The sequence below is a fragment of the Sphaeramia orbicularis genome, chromosome 1, assembly GCF_902148855.1.
Source record: "Sphaeramia orbicularis chromosome 1, fSphaOr1.1, whole genome shotgun sequence".
Lineage (NCBI taxonomy): Eukaryota > Metazoa > Chordata > Actinopteri > Kurtiformes > Apogonidae > Sphaeramia > Sphaeramia orbicularis.
Genome location: NC_043957.1, coordinates 12951095 through 12971847, shown reverse-complemented (window position 1 = coordinate 12971847; position 20753 = coordinate 12951095). Strand labels below are relative to the sequence as shown.

Below are 20753 nucleotides of genomic sequence, written 5' to 3'. Positions count from 1 at the left end.
ATTAACATTATCCTACATTGTGTGACACCGAGTATGCATATGCAGAGTCCACACTGTCCTACAAACTGAGTTTTGTGCAGACATGTCTGACGGACGTCTACTTTGGGTCTGCATTGAGTCCACCTCGAGTACGTACGGACATCTGCAGAGTCAAGTACACCCGACTGTGGGGCCTTTAGTCTCCCGCTGCTGTGCAGCTCATTTTCCTTTTCCCTACCTTCAGAAACTTTAATTTGAGGGGGCAGGATGTTTGTTTAAGGGGACATTGACCCCTCTTGCACCCCCCTAGAACCGGGCTGATCTTATGACTAAATCCGATTCGATCTTCTAAAAAATGCAAGATCAGCAGCTGATACCGATCTTTATATTAGATTGGGAAATTGCTAGTACTTTCAAATATAAATGTATATATGTATGTAATAAGGCTTACACAAAGACAATCTAATCTAAATTATAGGGCACTAACTTTAAACAGAATCTTACACTATATTTGGCTGAGGGGCATTAAAAGTGTGCAGCACATTATGTTTTTCTTGAGGCTACACAGCAGCTATAAAATAACCTAGAAATGACTTATGGTTAACATGTAGTCATTATTTTTCACAGGTTTTCCCTGGATCATCTCTAAACCTGCTGTTGTGGTCCTGCTTCTCTCCTGCCCCATCATCATTATTCATTTATTCATAGAGTTGTGATAGTGTTAATTATATAGTCGCATAGATGGTAGAGGTTTCTATAATTTTTATTAACAGTTACAGTAGTAGTATATCCACTGTTAATACTTGTATTTGGAGTAGTAATATTAACAGTTATAGACATTTGTTCTAACTATTGGTAATTATACTAGCACCAGCTGTTCTAGTTTCTGAGAGAGCGTTCTCTCACACAGCACATATATATGTAAATTGTCATTAAATAACTTGCTATGATTTGGAGCTATAAGTACAAGTTGACTGATTGATTTATATTTATGCTGTTTATGTATGACATATTCTACTGCAATCCTCAAAGCAGCCATCTCTTGCAGTGCAAAAAACTCCTGAAAAGTGAAAAAGTAAGAGCAGCTTACAATTACCCCCCACCTGGTCGCACAATACTTTGCCTTTCCTGTAGGGATGCACGGATCCGATACCAGTATTGGGCATCGGCTTCGATACTCAGTGTGTGTACTTGTACTCGTAAAAGTAATCCAATACAACTGCACCGATATCACTTATGGCAGCGTGACATTCACAGTTAAGTGCAGCATGTACTGTGGTATGTGGCATGTATGTGGAATAATGTGTGGGGAAAGTGAAGTGTGTGGAGATTTTTCAAAATAAATGACAGTGATAAAAGTAACACTGACTGCAAGTAACATTAAAGACATAGACAGATACAGACGGAGCATTCTTGTCTGTCCTCTGTGTACATTACATTCGTTGCTCGCAGATGCGTACCCAGATGGGGAACCGTGGAGGTGGTGGATCTTTTCAAAGAGTGACTGTGCGAGTTGGAGAAAAACTACTGACATATTTATGACAGCTACCCAGGGCTCGGCTGGTTTCTGCCTTACTTATAATACTATGGGGGTACAGAGCGGTGCAGACCACCACCAACCGAAGTGAAAACGAAACCTATCGCTCATTTATCTTTTCCCTACCTGCTGAAGCTAAGCTTTTAAACCTTACCAGCAAAAACGCTGCAATATTAGTATCACATTAGTGTTACCTCTGTTGTCTCCATGTTTGCTATTACTGACTTTCTTCTTCTCAAAAAAACTTTACTCTTCTTCATGGTATTTGTCCAGTATGGTTAATTAAGAGCAACGGTGGATTAATTGAGAAACACTTATTTCAACACAATAAATGCCAGTAGGAGCACCTTGTTACAGTCAGACTAATGACAACAACAATAAAGCACATTTACTAAAGGAACTAAGAACTGGAATGGAATTACTAAGTACTCGTATTGGTACTCAGAATTGGCATGTACTCAAATGTAAGTACTTGTACTCAGTCTGGAAAAAAGTGGTATCGGTGCATCCCTACTTTCCTGCTCACCGACATTCTGCCTACCTAGGGATTAATTTTGAATTTGAAATTAAATATAATTGTAAACTTTACTTAAGTAAATGACTGTCTTTTTGGGGTAGTTCAGTCAAACCAAAACAAACATTCTGATCAAGTCTTGACTTTCAATCTTTTCGAAAAAAGTTTAAAAAATTGCAAAAACTGAAATTCACCGATCAAACTGTTGACTGCACCTCTCTTGGTGGTAAAGAACAGGTGTGTCAAATTTAAAAAGAATCGGGTGAATAGTGTAATGGAATTTCAACTTCTTTATCTGATTCCCTTCTTTGTTTCCATATCGTTTCCTGAATACCCTTCCCCACTGCATACTAATTTTCCCGAATACCCCCCACTGCATGCTAACTTTCTCGAATACCCCCCACTGCATGCTAATTTTCCCATATCCTTACCCAAATCCCCCTATTGTGTGTGTAAATTTTCTAGCAAGGTAAAAAAAAAGGTGAATGATTGTTAAAACCTTAGGCTCATCATTCAATCAAAAGGCTCTTTAAGGAGACTGGAGGTGTCACTTGCAAATGTGATTCACCCTATAAAAGGGTGTATCTTGTGAGAAGCTCTTGGTCTTTCCTTCACAATCGCCGCTCGTGTGCAGAACTGACCTTTCTTGGCGAAGAAATAAAATCTTGTCGGCCGGCAGATGTCTCCGTTTCATTATTCACTAGCAGCAGAGAAAAATTTCTGTAATAATAGCCTTTGAGAAATCATTTGGACAAAAACCTCAGACAGATGGACAGAAGAATGGACAGAATTCCTGGAATATCTATATATCCCCACCCTCTGGGGTGGTGGTGGGGGTATAAAAAGGGATTTACATTACTTCATAATTATTATTGAATATTAATGTGTATTAACTGATTAACCCAGTGCTGGAACACACATAGCATGTTCTCGTGTGCACCCAAAACCATAGACCATAAACCATTTTAGAGGTGGCCATTTCCTACTAAATTATTTTGATGAGTCATCCTCCACTTAGGAACATATATTAATTTTATGCCCAAAGAATCACTTCCTCTAATGTTATGTCCCTCCCCTTTATTATGCCAGTCACTGACAGGTGCACAGCTTTTATTATACCCCCACCCCAGAGAGCGGGAGTATATAGAGGGAATTCCATTTGTCCATCCATTTGTGATTTTTGTTCAACCAGTTTCTTGAACACGATTCACTCGATTCTTTTCAAATTTGACACACATAGTCTTTACCACTAGGAGAGGTGCAGTACACAGTTGCACTGCACAGTGATTACTGAATTTCCATTCTTGCATTTTTTTTTAAAAGATTGAAAGTTAAGACTTGGCCAGAATAATGTTTATCTTGGTTTGACTGAACTACCCAAAAAGGACCGCAATTTAGGTTAATCTAGTTTACAATTATAAGGGGTGCAACGGTACAGGTAGCCCATGGTACCTTGCTTTTTGGGCCACGATTTCAGTAAGTATTTTGTGCTTAACGAGAACTGTTTTTTTCCCTCCAAAAATTATATTTTTTATTTTGCTTGTCAGCAAAGACTGAATTTCATAGTAGGGACAACTTATATCACTGTACTGAATAAAATAACACTTTCGGGTCATCTACCATATGTATTTCCTCGTAATAGCACGTCACGGTATCATATGTGTGTTGAGTGTACAGCCGCTTCTGTGTCCACTCTCTCTCTCTGAGGGGTGGGGCTTCCCCATGTGCATGGTCACATGCATGTCGAGAGAGAGAGAGAGTGAGAGTGTGTGTGTTGGAAAAATATAATATTAGACTATATTCTGTAAACACCAGGTGTCCAGAGCATGAGTCATAGATGGGTTATGATGACATATTTTGCAAGAATGCCCGGACATATTCACTCAGGATATGTCTACCATTTCTTTGCTATTTGCTTGTTTTGTTCCAGTTTGGGACAAAACAGTTTGCGTACTTGTTGTCCATCCAGTTTGGGACCAGAGCGGGCTGCTGCCCTTGAGGAGATCAGGCCATGGGGCAGGTGGGGGAAGAGTACAAACACAGTCACTGAACCCATGCATCACTGTGTTTTGAATACCTAAGCCAATGGTGAACCTGATCAACGTCATAATATTTGTACACTTTGTCCAGTGATTGTAATATTCATGTTCTTTCATAAGATCTTGAACTTCCTGTTGTCAGTCAGTCAACTGCTGCATCTTACTGTATCTACTTGACTCCTTGCAAGTAAAATCTTCTGATTCCAGAATCCAGTGACTCCGTCTTTTGTCTCAGAGTATATCACAGAATTTTTCTATCAACTTGGTCCATCGAGCAGGATCCCAACGTCCCTTCCTTCATCCAGGTTTGGAGACTGAAAACCATGCATGGGGGAATCTAGGATTCCTGACTGAAAGCCCTCCAGCTGAATTGCTGATTCAAAGGAGGCCAGGACCTGCTGGAAATGAGGAAGGGTGACTGGATCCACCGAAACTGGCATTGGACTCATTGGATTCTTAGGTAGGATCTGATCAACTAATAAATTGTTTGACATCATTTTCAGGGGTCCTGGGGATAAGGGTTTGGCCTTATCCAAGGCGGATCTTCTGTAAATCTAGGGTTGATTTTAGTTAGCTGTGTGTATGTGAGCTTGGCTGAATGTATGATATCCTAAGACCAGCTCTTCTCTGGACGTAGGTTCAGAGGTTCTGTGAGGGACATCCTCCGTGTGTATGGTATTCCAAGACTAGCTCTTCCCTGAAGTCCCTGTTTGTAAAGTCAGGTCGAGTTCCAGGGGTTCTGTGAGGGATATCCTGTGTGTATGTGCGTCTGTGTGAAAGTGCGATATTCTAAGACCAGTTCTTCCCTGTAATCCCTTTTAAGGTTGAGGTCCAGGGGTTCTGTGAGGGATATCTTGAGTTGGGGAATATTCTAAGACCAGTTCTTCCCTGCAGTCCCTTGTTTTTTAAGGTTGAGGTCCAGGGGTTCTGTGAGGTATATCCCAAGTGCATGTTTATGTGTGATATTCTAAGACCAGTTCTTCCCTGTAGTCCGTTTTAAAGTTGAGGTCCAGGGGTTCTGTGAAGGATATCCTGTGTGCCTGTGTGTCTGTGTGTAAGAGTGATATTCTAAGATCAGTTCTTCCCTGTAGTCCCTTATTTTTAAGGTAGAGGTCCAGGGGTTCTGTGAGGGATATCCTGTGTGTCTGAAGTGGTATTCTGAGACCAGTACTTCCCCTGTAGTCCCTTGTTGTTAAGGTAGAGGTCCAGGGGTTCTGTGAAGGATATCCCACTGGCCTGGTGTTGTGTCCATAGTTCATATGAGAAGACTACAGGAAAAAGAATTACTCCGTGCAGCACGTTAAAGATCCAACCTAGGTGTATTGTACTGTATTGTACTGTATGATTGGAGCTTGCATTCTCTGCCTGTTGTGGTGGAAAATTTACCTTCTATACTGCTGTCATGGCCTGGTTCATCTTCTTTACTGCTGTTCATTATTCATGCCATATGTTCTTTGTGTGTGACATTTACAACTACATGACACCCTGACCCAGGAAGGGAGTTCTTGCCTTGATTTAAAACCAAAACACCTAAATGTCTGGATGTGTAGATAGATGATGGCACCTACACTCTAGATAGGATCCAGGCAAGATTAGGGTGAAGATGTCACAGTGACATCTTCATGGAACAGAGAGGGAGTAGTATGGAGTGGTACGATGTACGTATGGATGATGTAATAGTTGAGGGGGATGGATTTGGGTTCTATATAATCTTTAGTTTTCCCATGTTTAATCAGACTCACAGAGTTTCTCTGTGAATGACTTCTCAAATAAATGATCATTTATTTCAACACAAACTTTCTCTCCTCTTCTTTGAGTGAGTGGTCAGTTGAACATTTCCACAACACTGTGTGAATGAGCATCTGTGTGCAGGTGCCAGTGATCACTGAGTGTGTGTGTGTGTGTGTGTGGAAAAAAAACAGAAGTGAAGTTATAGATCTAGAAGTGGTGTTAAAAATAAAACAAAAACCTTCTAAGTAATACCTGGCTGATATTTCAGATTTATTTTACCTGTTGCCTGGCTTTCTGACTCTAGTATCTTGGCTGTATAAGTGTGGTACTAGTACACTGAGTGAAGTAGTTGATTCATCGAAAAATTGGTGGCTTGTTGAAACTCCAAATCAGAGACGGAGTTAAAAAGGTCTAATTGTGATAAAAAATTTTAACTGATACATATATGTTATTGTAGTCATTTAAGAGCTCTATTGTTGTTGTTGTGCCATGACTGTGATAAATGTTTGTATTACATGTTTTGTGGCTTTGGTGTTCTTGTTCTGTGAGTAAAATAGCGGTACATTTGGAGTTTGGGCATTGGCTCAACTCGGGTTGATGCACATCTCAGAGTTGTCTGAGTGATGCATGAGGTTTGATCTCACTATGACAATAGTGATGACGTGTGAGTGAAGTGAACTGATCAGGGGTTTTCTTCAACTGAGCTTGGAAGAGTTGTGTAGCAGAAGGCCATCTGAAGAGGCGGGGTGTTCTGCTGAGGTCCTTCCTTTTGGGGTGTGGTGACGTAAAGTGAAAACTGTAGTGTAAGACTGCGGGGGAGACACAGACCCAACCCCTTTAGTTTAGCCAAGTAAGGGGTAAAGAGTTTGGAGAAAACAAAGAAATGAGTGAAATAATCAAAGAAAGAGGTTAAAGAAAAAATTAATCAAGGTTGATTGATTTAAGTACACTTAATATTTGATAAAGCAGGTATATGCAAATAAGATAAAGTAAAAACAAAAATTTGAGTCTAAATTCTGTTGTTCAGATGTAAAGGCACTGAGAGGCCTAAATGATTACATTGCTCTATAATTTCTTAGAAAATATCTGCTTCAGACATTAAAAGTGCAAAATCATACATACATAAATGAGATGAATCAGAAAACAAATGACCAAAGTGCTGATTAGCTCATGTTGTCAATATATATATGGGTGTGTTATTCCATATACATGTTGGTTCTATCTACATTTATCCAATAGATTTATAAATGTTCCTCTAGATAGAACTTGTAAAGCGAATGTATTGTCTTGAAGAGACAGTATTTGAAGTAGATCTGATTGCTCTGAGACAACCATTCTTTTGGAATAAATCCAGTCTCTCATTCATTCTAAGAATTTCACTTCTTGACCCAAGATTGTATCTTAGAAGCTGCAACCAACTAGAACTTTGAACTGAATTTTTCTTTATTAGTGACTCAAATTTGATTAAAGATTAAAGATTAACTACTTTTCTTCTGGAAGCATTTTGAATGTAGACCAGTGTTATAGTAGTGTAACTTCTTAATCTCTGCTTTCTTTAGAATTGTGTTACACTGGGGTAACTCTGACACCTGATTTGATGAGAATATCTGTAATTAGGTTATAATAGAAGGTTGACCTTAGCAGTAATTCATCTAGATGACGTGTCAAATTCAAGGTTTCCAGTAAAGGGATTATTGTTAAAGCAGCTAACGACAGATTGTATAGTGAGAAGCTCTCCGAGTCTGTTAATGTTGTTGATAATGTTATCCAAAAGAACCATACATTCCAAAATGTTTTGTCTTTGTGGTCCAAAGGCAAAGCTGATGTATGTTTAATTAAAGGCATAGAATCGTTTACAATTAGAGAAAATGTCTGAAATCAAAAGCTGAGGTGAGGATTCAACCAATTATTAATGAGCTGCTTAAAGCTGTAGTCATAATTGAATGTCCACTTTGTAGTATACTTTTATTTCTAGTCAAGAAAGTGCTATTGTTTAAAAGTTGGCACATGATACAAAAGATTTACCGGTAATTAATAAAGCTGTATATTTTCATATGCGGTGACCATGTTTTGACTTTTGCACATTGTTGAATGATTTGAGACCATAAAGCCAAACTGTCTTAGTAGTCGAGTCGCGAGTAGCAATGTGTTCTTATTTGTATCAGTACATGAAGATCGTCTGTTTTGGTTTGCATTTACATACAAAATGAAATAATACATCTATACCAGAATACCTAAGAATAGTTGTGAATCATCTACCAATTTTCACAAGCAACATCAGCTAATTTGACAAAATTTGAAGCTCCACAAGGGAGCGGTTTTTTGTTTTATGTAAATGACATTTTGTTAGCTTCTCCTATTCCACAAGCCTTTGTAAAGCTGATACTCTTTCACTCCTGCATTTCTTACAGGAACAAGGTCATCAAGTTAACAAAAACAAACTGCAGTTGTGGCAGGACACAGTTAAGTATTTAGGCTACAACTTATCACATAAAAGGTAAACATTTGGATGATTCCCATAAGGCAGCTATCCTTCAGCCTCCAAAACCAACTATTAAGAGACAAATGATGTCTTTTCCAGGTATGGTGAATGTTTGCAGGAGCTGGATCTATAAATATGGTAAAAATACAGCTCCTCTAACTTCTCTGATTTAGGAGGTGCCCTTATCTGCTTCTTTTAGACTCATGGGGACTCCAACGGCTGAAACAGGCCTTTGTTGACATCAAGCAGATATTAGTTAGTGCTCAAGTGTTGAGTCTTGCAAATTATTTTGAACTATTTTCTACAATTTGTACATTGCAGGGGAAGAAAAGAGGAAAAAAAAAAAAAGTTTTCATGTCCTTTGTTTTGACTCACCCTCACTGAGGACCCATCCTAGTGATAGACACGACCTGTGACCTATTAGTCCATTAAGATGGGCCCTGTTGCAAGGGCTCTGCCACCTTGTTTTTAGTCTGTTATGTCAGCCTCTATGGCTGTGTATATGGAAAAAAAAGGATTCTTTGAGTTTACTTAATTTTATTGTGGACATCAGTCCCATATGATTAAAATGAGGAGCTCTGACAGGGTTTTTTCATTTTGTTTCTATGATCTAGTGCATGTCAAGTCAATGTATTTAATTCAAATCAGAATGCTTGAATTAATCATGTTAATGCAACACATAATTTTCCAGTTACCCTCATAATTTTTTTAATTTTTTTTTTTTTTTTTTTGCATCGTGTGATAGTAGTAGTAAACTGTCATCGACATTTATCATGTGTGTGACATCCTGTCCAGTATGGATCACACTCCTTATATTGGCCATTGGGTCTGAAAGACATGCAGACAGCTCCCCTGGCTAATGAAGAGGCCAGGTGGACAAACGGGAGGGATGGTTGCTATGACAAATAAAGTTTTCTAATTATGCAAAGAATTTTTGTTTAACATGTCAGTCGTGTGCCAGGGACAATCCTCAGGGTAATTTGAGACCCAAAAGATCGAAATTTCCTGAACCAGAATTTTTGTTTCGGCACATTTGAATGAACTTTATTGATAATAATTGATCCTTTCATAAAAGGGATCAATAGTTCACATTTTGTAAATAACATAATCTCCCTAATAGCTCAAATGCTCAAGATAAACTTGAGAAGTCATTACATCAACCACAATCAGTAGGACTGATCGAGCGATATAATGACAAGATGAAAAGGAAACTGAGGAAGAGTGGAGGAAGGGAGAAAATTGATTTTAGCAGTGTATTAGTGAAGTACTAATCAGTAGAGAAGTCTCGTCTGCCAATTCTGTTCCAGGTGACCCAGTGAAACCAGTAGGACCAGACGACCCGGCTGTGGAACCGGGCGATCGGGTCCTCATGATACGGTGATAAAGAAGAAAAGCTGGACCAGTCTGAAGTGGGAAGGTCTATTTCAAGTCATGTTGACAACAGCAGTGAACCACCTGGGTTCACCTCTCACACTGCAAGAAGGTACTAAGGTTGCCACAGGAGATAGAATAGGCTGGTGGCCTTTCTAGTGAATATCCACCCAGCGACTGTGGGGAAGTCTGGGCTTCAAAGGGGGCTCCATTATATAGGCATTTAAGGGGTCGTCTCAAACCCAGTAAAGAAACCACCTGATCCCAGTCGCTATAGAGGATAAATCACTCTACAGATAATTAGGAAAAAGTCCCCTGTGAGAACCTGATCATAGACGGACCTCAGCCATGACATCCATTCAGACACCTTGAGATGTGTGGACTGACAGGTACTTTGACATGTATGATGTTCCTAATAGTAATTGTAACTGGTCCTATAATATGAGATAAAGTTCATATATACAAACAAATGCTAACGTTACAGAGATTTAGTACTGAGGTCGTAAGTTTCCACAGACAGCCAATGCAAATTGTTGAATCTGTTGTTTCCTTCTGTGACATCAGCAGTGCCGCCTGGTGCAGAGCAGACCTCTGGTGGCTCTACCATGACCACAAAAAAATCTAACCTAAACTGCTGCCTGAGGAGTGGGGCAATCTGTGTGCTGATCCACTTCTTTAGGTCTTTTCAGCTGTTTCCTACCAATAATGTTACAGATCTCTACAAGGTCATCTGGGAAACAAGGAGGAGAAACCCAGAAAAAGTTCTTTCGGTCCAGACGATCTACCACCAACCCAGGGGATCATTTGACCCTCAGGTCTACATCAACACCATCAGCGTTCCACAGGGGGGTCCCGATGAGTTCAAGGCCAGGAATCAGAGAGACATTCCTGAATCACACCGAAGAGACTGTGAGAGGACTCACTGAACAGCTCGGACCCACGTCTATGATGACATGGCAACATCGTATGGCTTTGGATGTGTTGCTGGCTGAAAAAGGTGGTGTGCGCAAAATGTTTGGTTCATTTTGTTGCACCTTTATCCCAAACAGCGTTGCACCTGACCACAGCATCATCCAGGCCCTGAAGGATCTGACTGGCCTCTCTGAGGAACTGGCCGAGAACTCTGGCATCTATGACCCCTTTTCCAGGATGTTTGAGGGTTGGTTTGGTAAATGGACTGGACTGAGACAATCCATGTTCTCATCTGTGGGGGTGGGGATTGCCTTAACTGCTGTACGTTGTTGTTGTTGTTGTATTCCCTGTATTAGGAGTCTCATCCTCCGTTGGATCGACGTCACCGCCACCAAAGTGGTGCTTTATCAGGGGATGTGGTTCAATGATTATGCCCCTACTAATAAAAAACTGATCTCATTGGTACTGAAGTGAAAGCATTATGATGCATATTATGAAGATCTAGCCGAATAATAATATGTTAATGCTGAAGTGGAAATACACAGTATCACATGATGTTTTCTCTTGCTGAAGCTGCCATTTTATTAACTTTAAGCTTGCAACAGAGATACGTGATATATTCTCATATATTCATGATAAGCTTGTTTTTGTTGAAGTCAATCATACTCATTGAATGTCAGTGTGATAATCCACTGGTATGGGCAGATCAGTGTTTTATGGGTCAAGATTTGCATTGTTGATTGCTCATACTTCATGAATCTTTTTAATTCATTTTATCATAAACATTTATAATCATTTTTGTTTTTGATTTTTGTTTTTTTTTTTTTTTTCCTTTCTTTTTTTGTTATAATTTTGTTTCATTTATTATTTTTATTTCTATTTATTCATAAAATTTTCTAGAATCTCTTGATTTGAAAGTATATTTACTGAATATAGTCTAAACAGGTGGGATATGTTAGAAAAATATAATATTAGACTATATTCTGTAAACACCAGGTGTCCAGAGCATGAGTCATGGATGGATTATGATGACATTTTGCAAGAATGCCCCGACATATTCACTCAGGATATGTCTACCATTTCTTTGCTATCTGCTTGTTTTGTTCCAGTTTGGGACCAAAGCATACTTGTTGTCCGTCCAGTTTGGGACCCGAGCGGGCTGCTGCCCTTGAGGAGATCAGGCCATGGGGCAGGTGGGGGAAGAGTACAAACACAGTCACTGAACCCATGCATCACTGTGTTTTGAATACCTAAGCCAATGGTGAACCTGATCAACGTCATAATATTTGTACACTTTGTCCAGTGATTGTAATATTCATGTTCTTTCATAAGATCTTGAACTTCCTGTTGTCAGTCAGTCAACTGCTGCATCTCACTGTATCTACTTGACTCCTTGCAAGTAAAATCTTCTGATTCCAGAATCCAGTGACTCCGTCTTTTGTCTCAGAGTAGATCACAGAATTTTTCAATCAGAGAGCGTGAGAAAGAGAGAGCAAGAGAGAGTTGTGTCTCCACTGTTGTGTGTAGGCACAACAGTGACTGGACATTAACTTGCGGGGGCTGGCTGTCGCCTGCATGGACAGGCACACTCAGTGGCCTGTAAAGCAGTACACAAAGTGCCAACACAAAATCAATTACAAAACTGAAAAATCGCGGTCCATAAGGGTGGACTGTTCAATGCAGGGTGGACCAAACGGTCCAGTATTTTCCTGAGTACCTTTGCATCCCTAACAATTATCTGTAATTTCAGATTCAAAATGAATCCCTGGGTAGGCAGGATATCAGTGACCAGGAGGGGCAAAGTGTTATGTGACCGGGTGGGGGTATTAGTAAGCTCTGCTTACTTTTTCACTTGTTCCAGTAAATATAGAGATAATGGTGAAGTCAACAAAAATCAGACTCGTACTAAACCTCTCTTTCTAATAGAATACTTACCTATTGTCCGATCCTTGGTCTCTCGTGGTCGAATATGGTGCTTGGTGGTCAGGTGGTTTTGGAGGTCAGCTGCCCCCCCCCCACAGCCCACTCGCTCCCCACACAGTTTACACACCACAGTGCTCCTGTCCAGCAGCCGTCCAGATGGGTCTGGTTCAAACCCAAAGAAGTACCATGGACTGTTCTCTGTGGCATTTGGGTTACTTAGCAGTTTTTCAGTTCCAGGCAAAAAATCATACTTATCGAACTGATGTAAGCTGGGAGACGGGGAGGAGATGAGGGCAGAGGAGGGGACAGCAGAACCTGAATCAGTAGTAGCATCAGGGATTGACATGGTCATCACATCACTGATGAATGGCATGGGACTCTGAGATTGGCTATGATCTGACCAAAGGGAGGAGCTGCTGGGCTCTGGGAGGGTGACCAACTGGATGTCCTGCAAGGGTCGCAGGATGGTGTCCTTGTCTCCAACTTCACACTTCACACTCTCGCCTTTGTCCCCAAAGAAAAGAATCACATGCACAGGATGTTGCTCCCCTTTAAAACTTTCATAGTACTAGTTAGAAAAAATATACTGTCAGCAAATATAATACTGAATATGAACAGCTAAATTAAATACACTCTGCTTCATAAAGCAGAAGAGCTCTCACCAATCCCAAGACCCAGAAGTGAAGCATAATCCCTGCCGATCCAGACCCTGAGCTCTGCTCCTTCTGAGATTGGCTGAGATACTTTGTAGTAGATGCGACGATAAAACTGGAACACAATCAGGTTGTGTTCCTCCTCACTGTTGGTATATGATACATACCTTAGGCAAAGAGAGAAAAACTGTCAAAAACAAACAGCACAGCAAGAAAAGTAACTTAATGTTAGAGTGAATCATGAAAAATGTGGTAAAAAAATAAGAATCGCCAACCTCATCCAGTTGGACTTGTTTACATTAGACGCATCAATGTAGATGAAAGCTGTGTCATCCCTTATCTAGAAATTATAATTAAACACATTGGTTATATTTACGATGCAAAACATGATCTCGAGACTTCAGCTACTAGAAATATAACTCAAGTATGATTTCACAGTAATTCCATAGTGATGAAAGGATAATTTTATTTCAATGATAATAGATATTATTTTGTAATCTTTCAAATAATTAATTTAATTCAACTAAATCAATATAATAAACACTTTGCAGGGTCTATATTTAACAGGTCCTACGCCCCATACTCTGACACTCCAGTAACAGTTGTAAAATTAGATTTGTTTGATTTTAAACCTATGTCAGTCATCCAACTTCATAAAGCCCTAAAAGACATTGATCATAATAAATCTGCAGGTCCACATAACCTGGATCCTTACCTCTTAAACATGGCTGCAGGCCTTATTGCGGAGCCTATTTCACATATTTTCAATTTAAGTCTTCAACCTGGTTTATGCTCATCTAATAATAAAGCTCTGCTGGATAAACTCCCAGAATACCTCAGCACCCTTCTTTCTATTAGCTCTAGTAGTTACAATCTACATGCCTCTAAGTGGTTGCTCTTGACTGTTCCCCCAAGTTCTGACAGACTTTGGCAAAATGACATTTTCCTACCATGCACAATGATCATGGAATAATCTTCAAAAAAACTCCTAAACTACAAACATTCATCTCTGTTAATCACTTTAAAAGTACGTTGGAGCATGCTGTGAAGAAGGAGCGTCACTGTTTTTCTTGATAGACCATTATGGTTGAACAATTATTATTCTGCTTAATTGTTCGTTGCGTATCATGTATGTGATTTATATAGTTTTGACTTCGTATGGCTGCTACCCCGGCCAGGTCTCCCTTGCAAAAGAGATTTCTAATCACAATGGGACTTCTTGGTTAACTAAAGGTAAACAAAAAAAAAGTAAGCTTTCCTATTTCACACATTTCTATGTAGTATTACGCTGTCTACATTTGTCTACTTACAACCCAGGCATATTTGAGGTTGTTTGGCATTTGTCCTTTGCAAACTTCTCCCAGAAAGGGCCCAAACATTACGCCCTGCTGAAGATGACACTTGGCGTACACCTTCATATCTCCCATTTGGTCCTGGCCAGACAAAGAACCAGAAGGTCCTGTCCCGGAATCGTCACACAGGCACAGACAGGATGGCAGGGACAGCACTGCCCTGGAGGGGCCGCCATGGAGCCACGGTTCCCCAGGTGGCAAAACAGCATCTGGTACATAGTTCTGGGTTGAAGTATTCTGGAGAAATGGAAAATCCTCAAAAAGTTCTTCATGGTTTGAATCCAAACCTTAAAAAAAACAAAAAACAATCATTCAGATATGAGTCTAAGGCACCCTTGACACAATAACTCAATGTTTATTTTGTATATTTCGTACTGAGTAACATGGGAGTAGGACACAACAACATGTTCTTTCATGAATTCTTTTATAAGCTTAAGCTTCTGAAGCTCCCATAGTGCAAGAGTTTATGCAATGCTTGTATTACATATGATGTAGTACACAAACTAAATGTTAGACTTTGCCATCTCATTCCAGTGACCTCTCCTTCTCATGAACATAACACTAAAAGAAAACCATCATCATTAGGTAGATAGGCAAATATTTTAAAATATGTCTGTAGTTATTTAGAACATTTGGATTTATTAAAGATTATAATGTAAATTGTGTCTCATGTGATATGTCATGTGATAACATGTTTAAGGGCCCCCATTTATAAGCTGAGGACTGCTTCTGAGGTGTCCTATTACAAAATGTATCTTGTAAAAGAATTGTCAATTTTGTCTGTTTGTAATAATTTTGTAATAAATTGACTGATTGATTGATTGATAAATTTCAAGTTTGTTTTAAAGATTTTAGTAAATTCCTATGCTATATGGCATTACTACCCTGAATTGCAAAGAACTGCCAGTTTGTTTATAAATAAGCATTTATGGTATATGTGAAAGAACTGGCCAGTTAAATGTATCAGCTGTTATTAAACACACGCAATAAGGCAAGGTGACAGAAACACCTCATTTGGACTGTGTAGAAATTATAGACACAATGGCAACAAGGGCATGAGATTCCTGCAATGTTCTTCTGTTAAACAGTGCCAAAAAAACAAAACACAAAACACTGGGTAGTGTTTTGAAGACCTTTTTCACTATGTTTTAGGTGGTAAAAAGATGCTAAAATGTTGATCAAACATTTGTATGCCAAATTCATGTCACAATCTAGTTAGTGCATTTTCTAAAACACCGCTGTAGTCGAGTTGTCTGTCAGAAAAGATAAATAGTTTTATTGACCTAAATGAAGCTCCAAAATCCAACAGGGAAGACCTCAAAGCTTCTGTTCAACCTAAAATCATGTAAACAGGGCAATAATTTAAATATGGACCAAACGAAAACTTATGAGAGGGTCCAAATAAGAACGGAAAAAGAATGACTCCTGGAAATAAAAATGTCTAAGTCTATGACAGCCAGCCCTTCATCAATGGCTTCATTTTAGAGCTGTGGTCCTTGCCCCTTGGCTGAAGCTGATACATGGGTTGCTTCCATTTTTAGTGGTGCCCTTTACATAGATGTAAATGGTACAGATCTGTGCTTTTTCCAGCCTTAATGAGTCGAAATGTCTGCTGTTAGACTCAGGTATATTCAGCACAGTTTTCAATTTGGTCATGTAAATTGTATTGCTCATGCTGCATGTATACCACAGCTAGACCTCAGATAACTAACCCAACTTACAGATGTTGTGCCAAATTCTACTTCCTGACGAAAACTGCTCCCCCTTCTTAAGTCAGCCATGAAGAGCACAATGTGCACCAAATTCACCCTGTCACAATTTGCTGAGAAATGCTCCCTGCTCACCTTGGCTTATTATTTTTTCTCCTTTCTGACTGTAAGGTATGAAATTAATTGTTAATTATTCAAACTCTTAACATTATCATAGCTGTGCAGCAGAGGCGATTTCTCATAGACTGCAAGGGAAGCCCGGCTTCCCCTAAAATTACGAAAATTAAATGGTCAAATATGTTCGGTTGTGTTGACATTTCATTGACTACAAATGTGTTAGAACACGTTCATCTCACAGACGAGTTCGTTCAGAATCAGCTTTATCACAAATCAACAGACTCAATGTTGTTAACTTCTCATACACTCCCGTTCCGCTGTATTGTCACACGATCTCTGCTCAGTGCATTTGCCCATATACACCCGGCGTCAATAGACTTCAATGGGACTGAGTGGAACCGTTTTTTTCATTGCCTCAAAACTGGACGGTAATTGGATAAATGCCACAATGTTGTCCCGCCCCAGGACGCTGAGCGTCTCTAGAGGTGAATGGGGCTGTGGGCGGAGCTCGGCCGGGCTGGACGCTAGGTTCCCACGTGCTGATTGGAGGATCAGAAAGGCTGAATCCCGTTTGATTGACAGCTATTTTGAGATGTACTCCTTCACTTGACAGAGTTCAGGTTACTACCATCGCGCATTCTGCTGCGAAATCGAGAGAGAAACCACTACGAAGTTACTTGTTCATTTCTTGCACTGTAAATAAAACACACTCATTGTACTTCCTTGTGTCAATTTAACATAATTTCAGCGTTTTCTTGTTTCAGTTACATAATTTAATCATTTCTTGTTCGAGTTTAATATCGTTTTGTAGATAGTTAAATTAATCATACTGACGGCTAGGTCGGAGTGAAAGGAGCATCTCTTTTTTAAAAAGGCTGAAGTCTTACACTCGCAACACAATGGGCAAAGGCCTTCTAAGCAGCCTTGCTCTGCTGGCCATTGAGAGGACACTGGTCAAGTCCCTGGAAAAGACGCCTACTTGGTACGATAAGGTCACTGACCATTTTCTTAAAAAGGAACAGAGGGCCGATTGTATGTTTAAATAACTTGACAATTTTTTTTTTTTTTTTTTTTTTTTTTTTTTTACGTAAGCCGACAATGAGCTCTCTGAAGGACAAGCAGCCGCCACTGCTGTGCAGCAATTAAGTAATTAATAGTATTGTAAGATACTGCAGTTATATTTTTTATCTGTTTATTAAAGAATGTGCAAACTGTAAGGTATATAAAATTTTCAAAAGTTAAATCTTAGACACGCAACATAAAATATATAACAATAAAAACAGATACTCCCGAAAGCTACATCACCATTTTCGGCAGGGAGCAGAATTTGGCACCAGATGCTGCATCCCCCATCAGAATAAGCTTGCGAAGCCAAAGGAGTGAAATGAATTTAGCAGCTCAAATTTGGAGCTATTCTGGTATGACATGGTGAATTTGGTGCACGTTGTCTTCATGGCTGACTTAGGAAAGGGGGGAACTGTTTTCGGCAGGGAGTAGAATTTGGCACAACTGCGATCCTTGCCACACGGCGCATGAAAAATGCACTGTACTCTGTGAACGATTCTGACATTATGACAACACATGATCAAGAAGTAAATGTTGCATCTTATCACATTTGTGGCATATATATTTAACAAAATAGTGCATCATACCAGTGTTGGGAAATTACGTGACAATGCCTATATGGTAACCATTAGCACTAGCTTTCCATCACCGACTTGGACGACACAGTAAGTCTCATCCTGTGTACTCTTTCATTCGCATTTCTTTCAATGCAGATGCTCATTTGATGGCAAATCACCTGGGGTTTCGCATAACGCTGCAGGGTTCGTAGAAGAAGCTGGCTCCAAAAAATCCGCACGATGTCGACGCCTCAGATGACTTCTTAAGTTCGTCGTATTTCCACCTTTTGCGAGGACGATCTTCCGGCACAAGCGACAGATAGCCTCCCCCGAGTTCAGAGGCTGTCCCCTTTCGTCCGCTTTGAGGCCAAAATACATCCATACAATGGACTTACTCCTTGGTTTGCTTACGAGATCCATGCTTATGTGGCCTTGTTTGCCTCGGACTCCACACGCTGTTGTTGTTCTTCTTCTTCTTCTTGTACTTTCCGGCAGACTACACGCTACGCGGCGCATTGCTGCCTTTCACAGTCGGGAGGTCATACCACTTGCTGGTAAGCTTACATCTTCACATGCAACCCTGTTGCTGCTAGGAAGTCCAGTAGAGGTTTTACAGCGTAGTCCGGTCCCCGAGACGCGCTTAGAAGTGTTTTCAAATCAATACCGTCTCTAGGATTTGCCGCAACTGTTTCCCAAAGTTCCAAGCGCTGCGCTTCATGTATCTGATAGGACACTCCAGTAAAACATGCTTTACAGTTTAACCTCCACATGCTGACAGCTGTTGCAGCCTTTTGGCCAGAAGCGGGACGGATAGAACGGAAACACCTTTACACTGACACTGATTTCAGCTGACATGGTGATTCTAGTGCATGTCAGATAATGCTGTTGATTACATAAATTGCTGTGTGGAGAAACATTTAAAACAGACAGCTTTGGAATTAGAGTAATGTGCAGCGCGGAAAATTACTACTAAGCCAGTTGCTTTTTGTATTTTTAAAATATCAGTTTAAAGCCCGTGCACCTGTTAGAACTGTAAGAAAACGTCAGAGGATTTAAAGTAGCTTTCACGGCAATAATGATGTATTGTAATTACTGATATATCTTCTATTTGATTTGTTTCTATGATGATGATGATGATGATGATGATGATTATTATTATTACTATTAAATCTTTATTCAACAAAGTGTAGAACACAGTCAATGTATACAACAGGGGGAAATAGCAATACATTTTCCCAAGTGGAAGGGTTATACAATTATAATATAATGTCTAAATCAGAACATTTGTTTCTATGACGTACGTATTTATTTACAGACCAATGACGACAATACACTGCGACAATCAGGGTTGCCAGGTTCTGTTACTGAATCGCCATTTTCACGTATTTTTAGAATCATATTATCTTAAATACTTGTGTGTTGGCATAATATGAATGGAAAGAGGCTACACTGAAAATTCTAGAGTCATGCTTGTTTGAAAATTGAATACTTATCGACCATCCTCCGAGAGCTGGGGTCTGCTAGAGGTATTTGCCTGTTAAAATGTAGTTTTTCCTCACCACTGTCACCAAGTGCTTGCTCCGGGAGGATTCTGTTGGGTGTCTGTGAATTGGGTTATTAAGTCTGGTTTAGCTCTAAATGTAAAAAGTCACGAGATACCTTTTGTCATGATGTGGCCCTATATAAATAAAATGTGATTGACTGATTGAATTTCAGTGGACATAAATTATTTTATCATAACTGTTTTCAATGTTATACTTCTAGGTTAGGTTATTTTCATCTTATTACGACTCAGGTGGCATTTGCAGACTTACTGTGTCTTGTACATCACTTTTTTTTCTTTTATGACTATTTTTTTCCCCCTTTTGATGTACCTTCAACAAATATTTTGAAATCACATAGTAATGTCTGGGTTTTTCTCAATTTTTCACTCTTTAAACCTGAAAGAAATAATGACTTGACATTATCATTGATAATTATTTATATCAACTGTCACGAAATCATTTTTGGCAATATTGATAGTTGTCGCACTTTGTCGTCAGATAGACTCACTGGCTACATTCAGAAGCACCTAAAGCATTGTATTTCTACCAAAATTAGTTTGCTGTGGACTTTTGTTTCAGCTTGGCATTAGGTTTGCTTTAGGTGACACTATCAAAAGTCAATGAAATTGTTCTCTTACCTCCAACTTCATGTTTAACCACCTGAGACCCAGGAAATGTCAGCAAAGTACAAGCTTTTTTGTTTTTTATTAAATAAGTGCCTATATTGGAAACATCATGATGCAACAGTTTTTTCAGATGCAGTTTTTAAAATTTTTATGGAATGTCCTTTGTGGTGGACAGTTTTCTTTTCTTTTTTTTTTTTTTTTTTTTTTGCATAAAATTGTGAAACTCTTGTCCACAAATGTGGACAGTGGGTCTTAGGAGGTTAAGTGTAATTAATTGCCATACCTGGCAACCCCGAACCTCCTGTAGCTACTTCTGTTCTGTTACAGTTTGCCTGACACACCAGTATCTGTACTGTGGAGAAACTGGACAACTGTGACACATACTGCAACTTTAAATGTCAACTGTAGATACATCAGGTAATTATTAAATATATTGTGAAGCTCCCGTACTGTTGCATTTTAATAATAGATGTCGCCTCGCCATAGGCTCGTCTGGGAGACTCAGTTTGTTTATGCTCTCCTTTATTTCAAATACTCACATTTTACGGGAGTTAGCTGTCCCGGGTTAGCAACCTTAAATGCCAAGCTCTAATGGCCTCGGTGACTTGCCGTAGCATGCGAGTTTCTTCGTGGATAAGTTCC

General features: G+C 39.6%; 1 protein-coding gene across 2 annotated transcripts in view; it reads right to left on the bottom strand.

The window, feature by feature from the left end:
- LOC115427271 (uncharacterized) overlaps nucleotides 1-18518 on the bottom strand; it is a 54272-nt gene extending 35754 nt beyond the window's left edge. The window contains exons 1-5 of one of the 2 annotated variants that reach the window (XM_030145884.1): nucleotides 18121-18518; nucleotides 14452-14780; nucleotides 13417-13481; nucleotides 13151-13308; nucleotides 12501-12992 (exon numbers count right to left, since the gene is read on the bottom strand). In XM_030145884.1, coding sequence (XP_030001744.1) covers nucleotides 12501-12992; nucleotides 13151-13308; nucleotides 13417-13481; nucleotides 14452-14780; nucleotides 18121-18457 — 1381 coding nt within the window. In that variant the 5' untranslated portion in view covers nucleotides 18458-18518. The remainder of the gene's footprint in view (nucleotides 1-12500; nucleotides 12993-13150; nucleotides 13309-13416; nucleotides 13482-14451; nucleotides 14781-18120) is intronic. The other variant, XM_030145809.1, reaches the window with a different exon arrangement.
- Between the last annotated feature and the right edge of the window lie 2235 nt (nucleotides 18519-20753).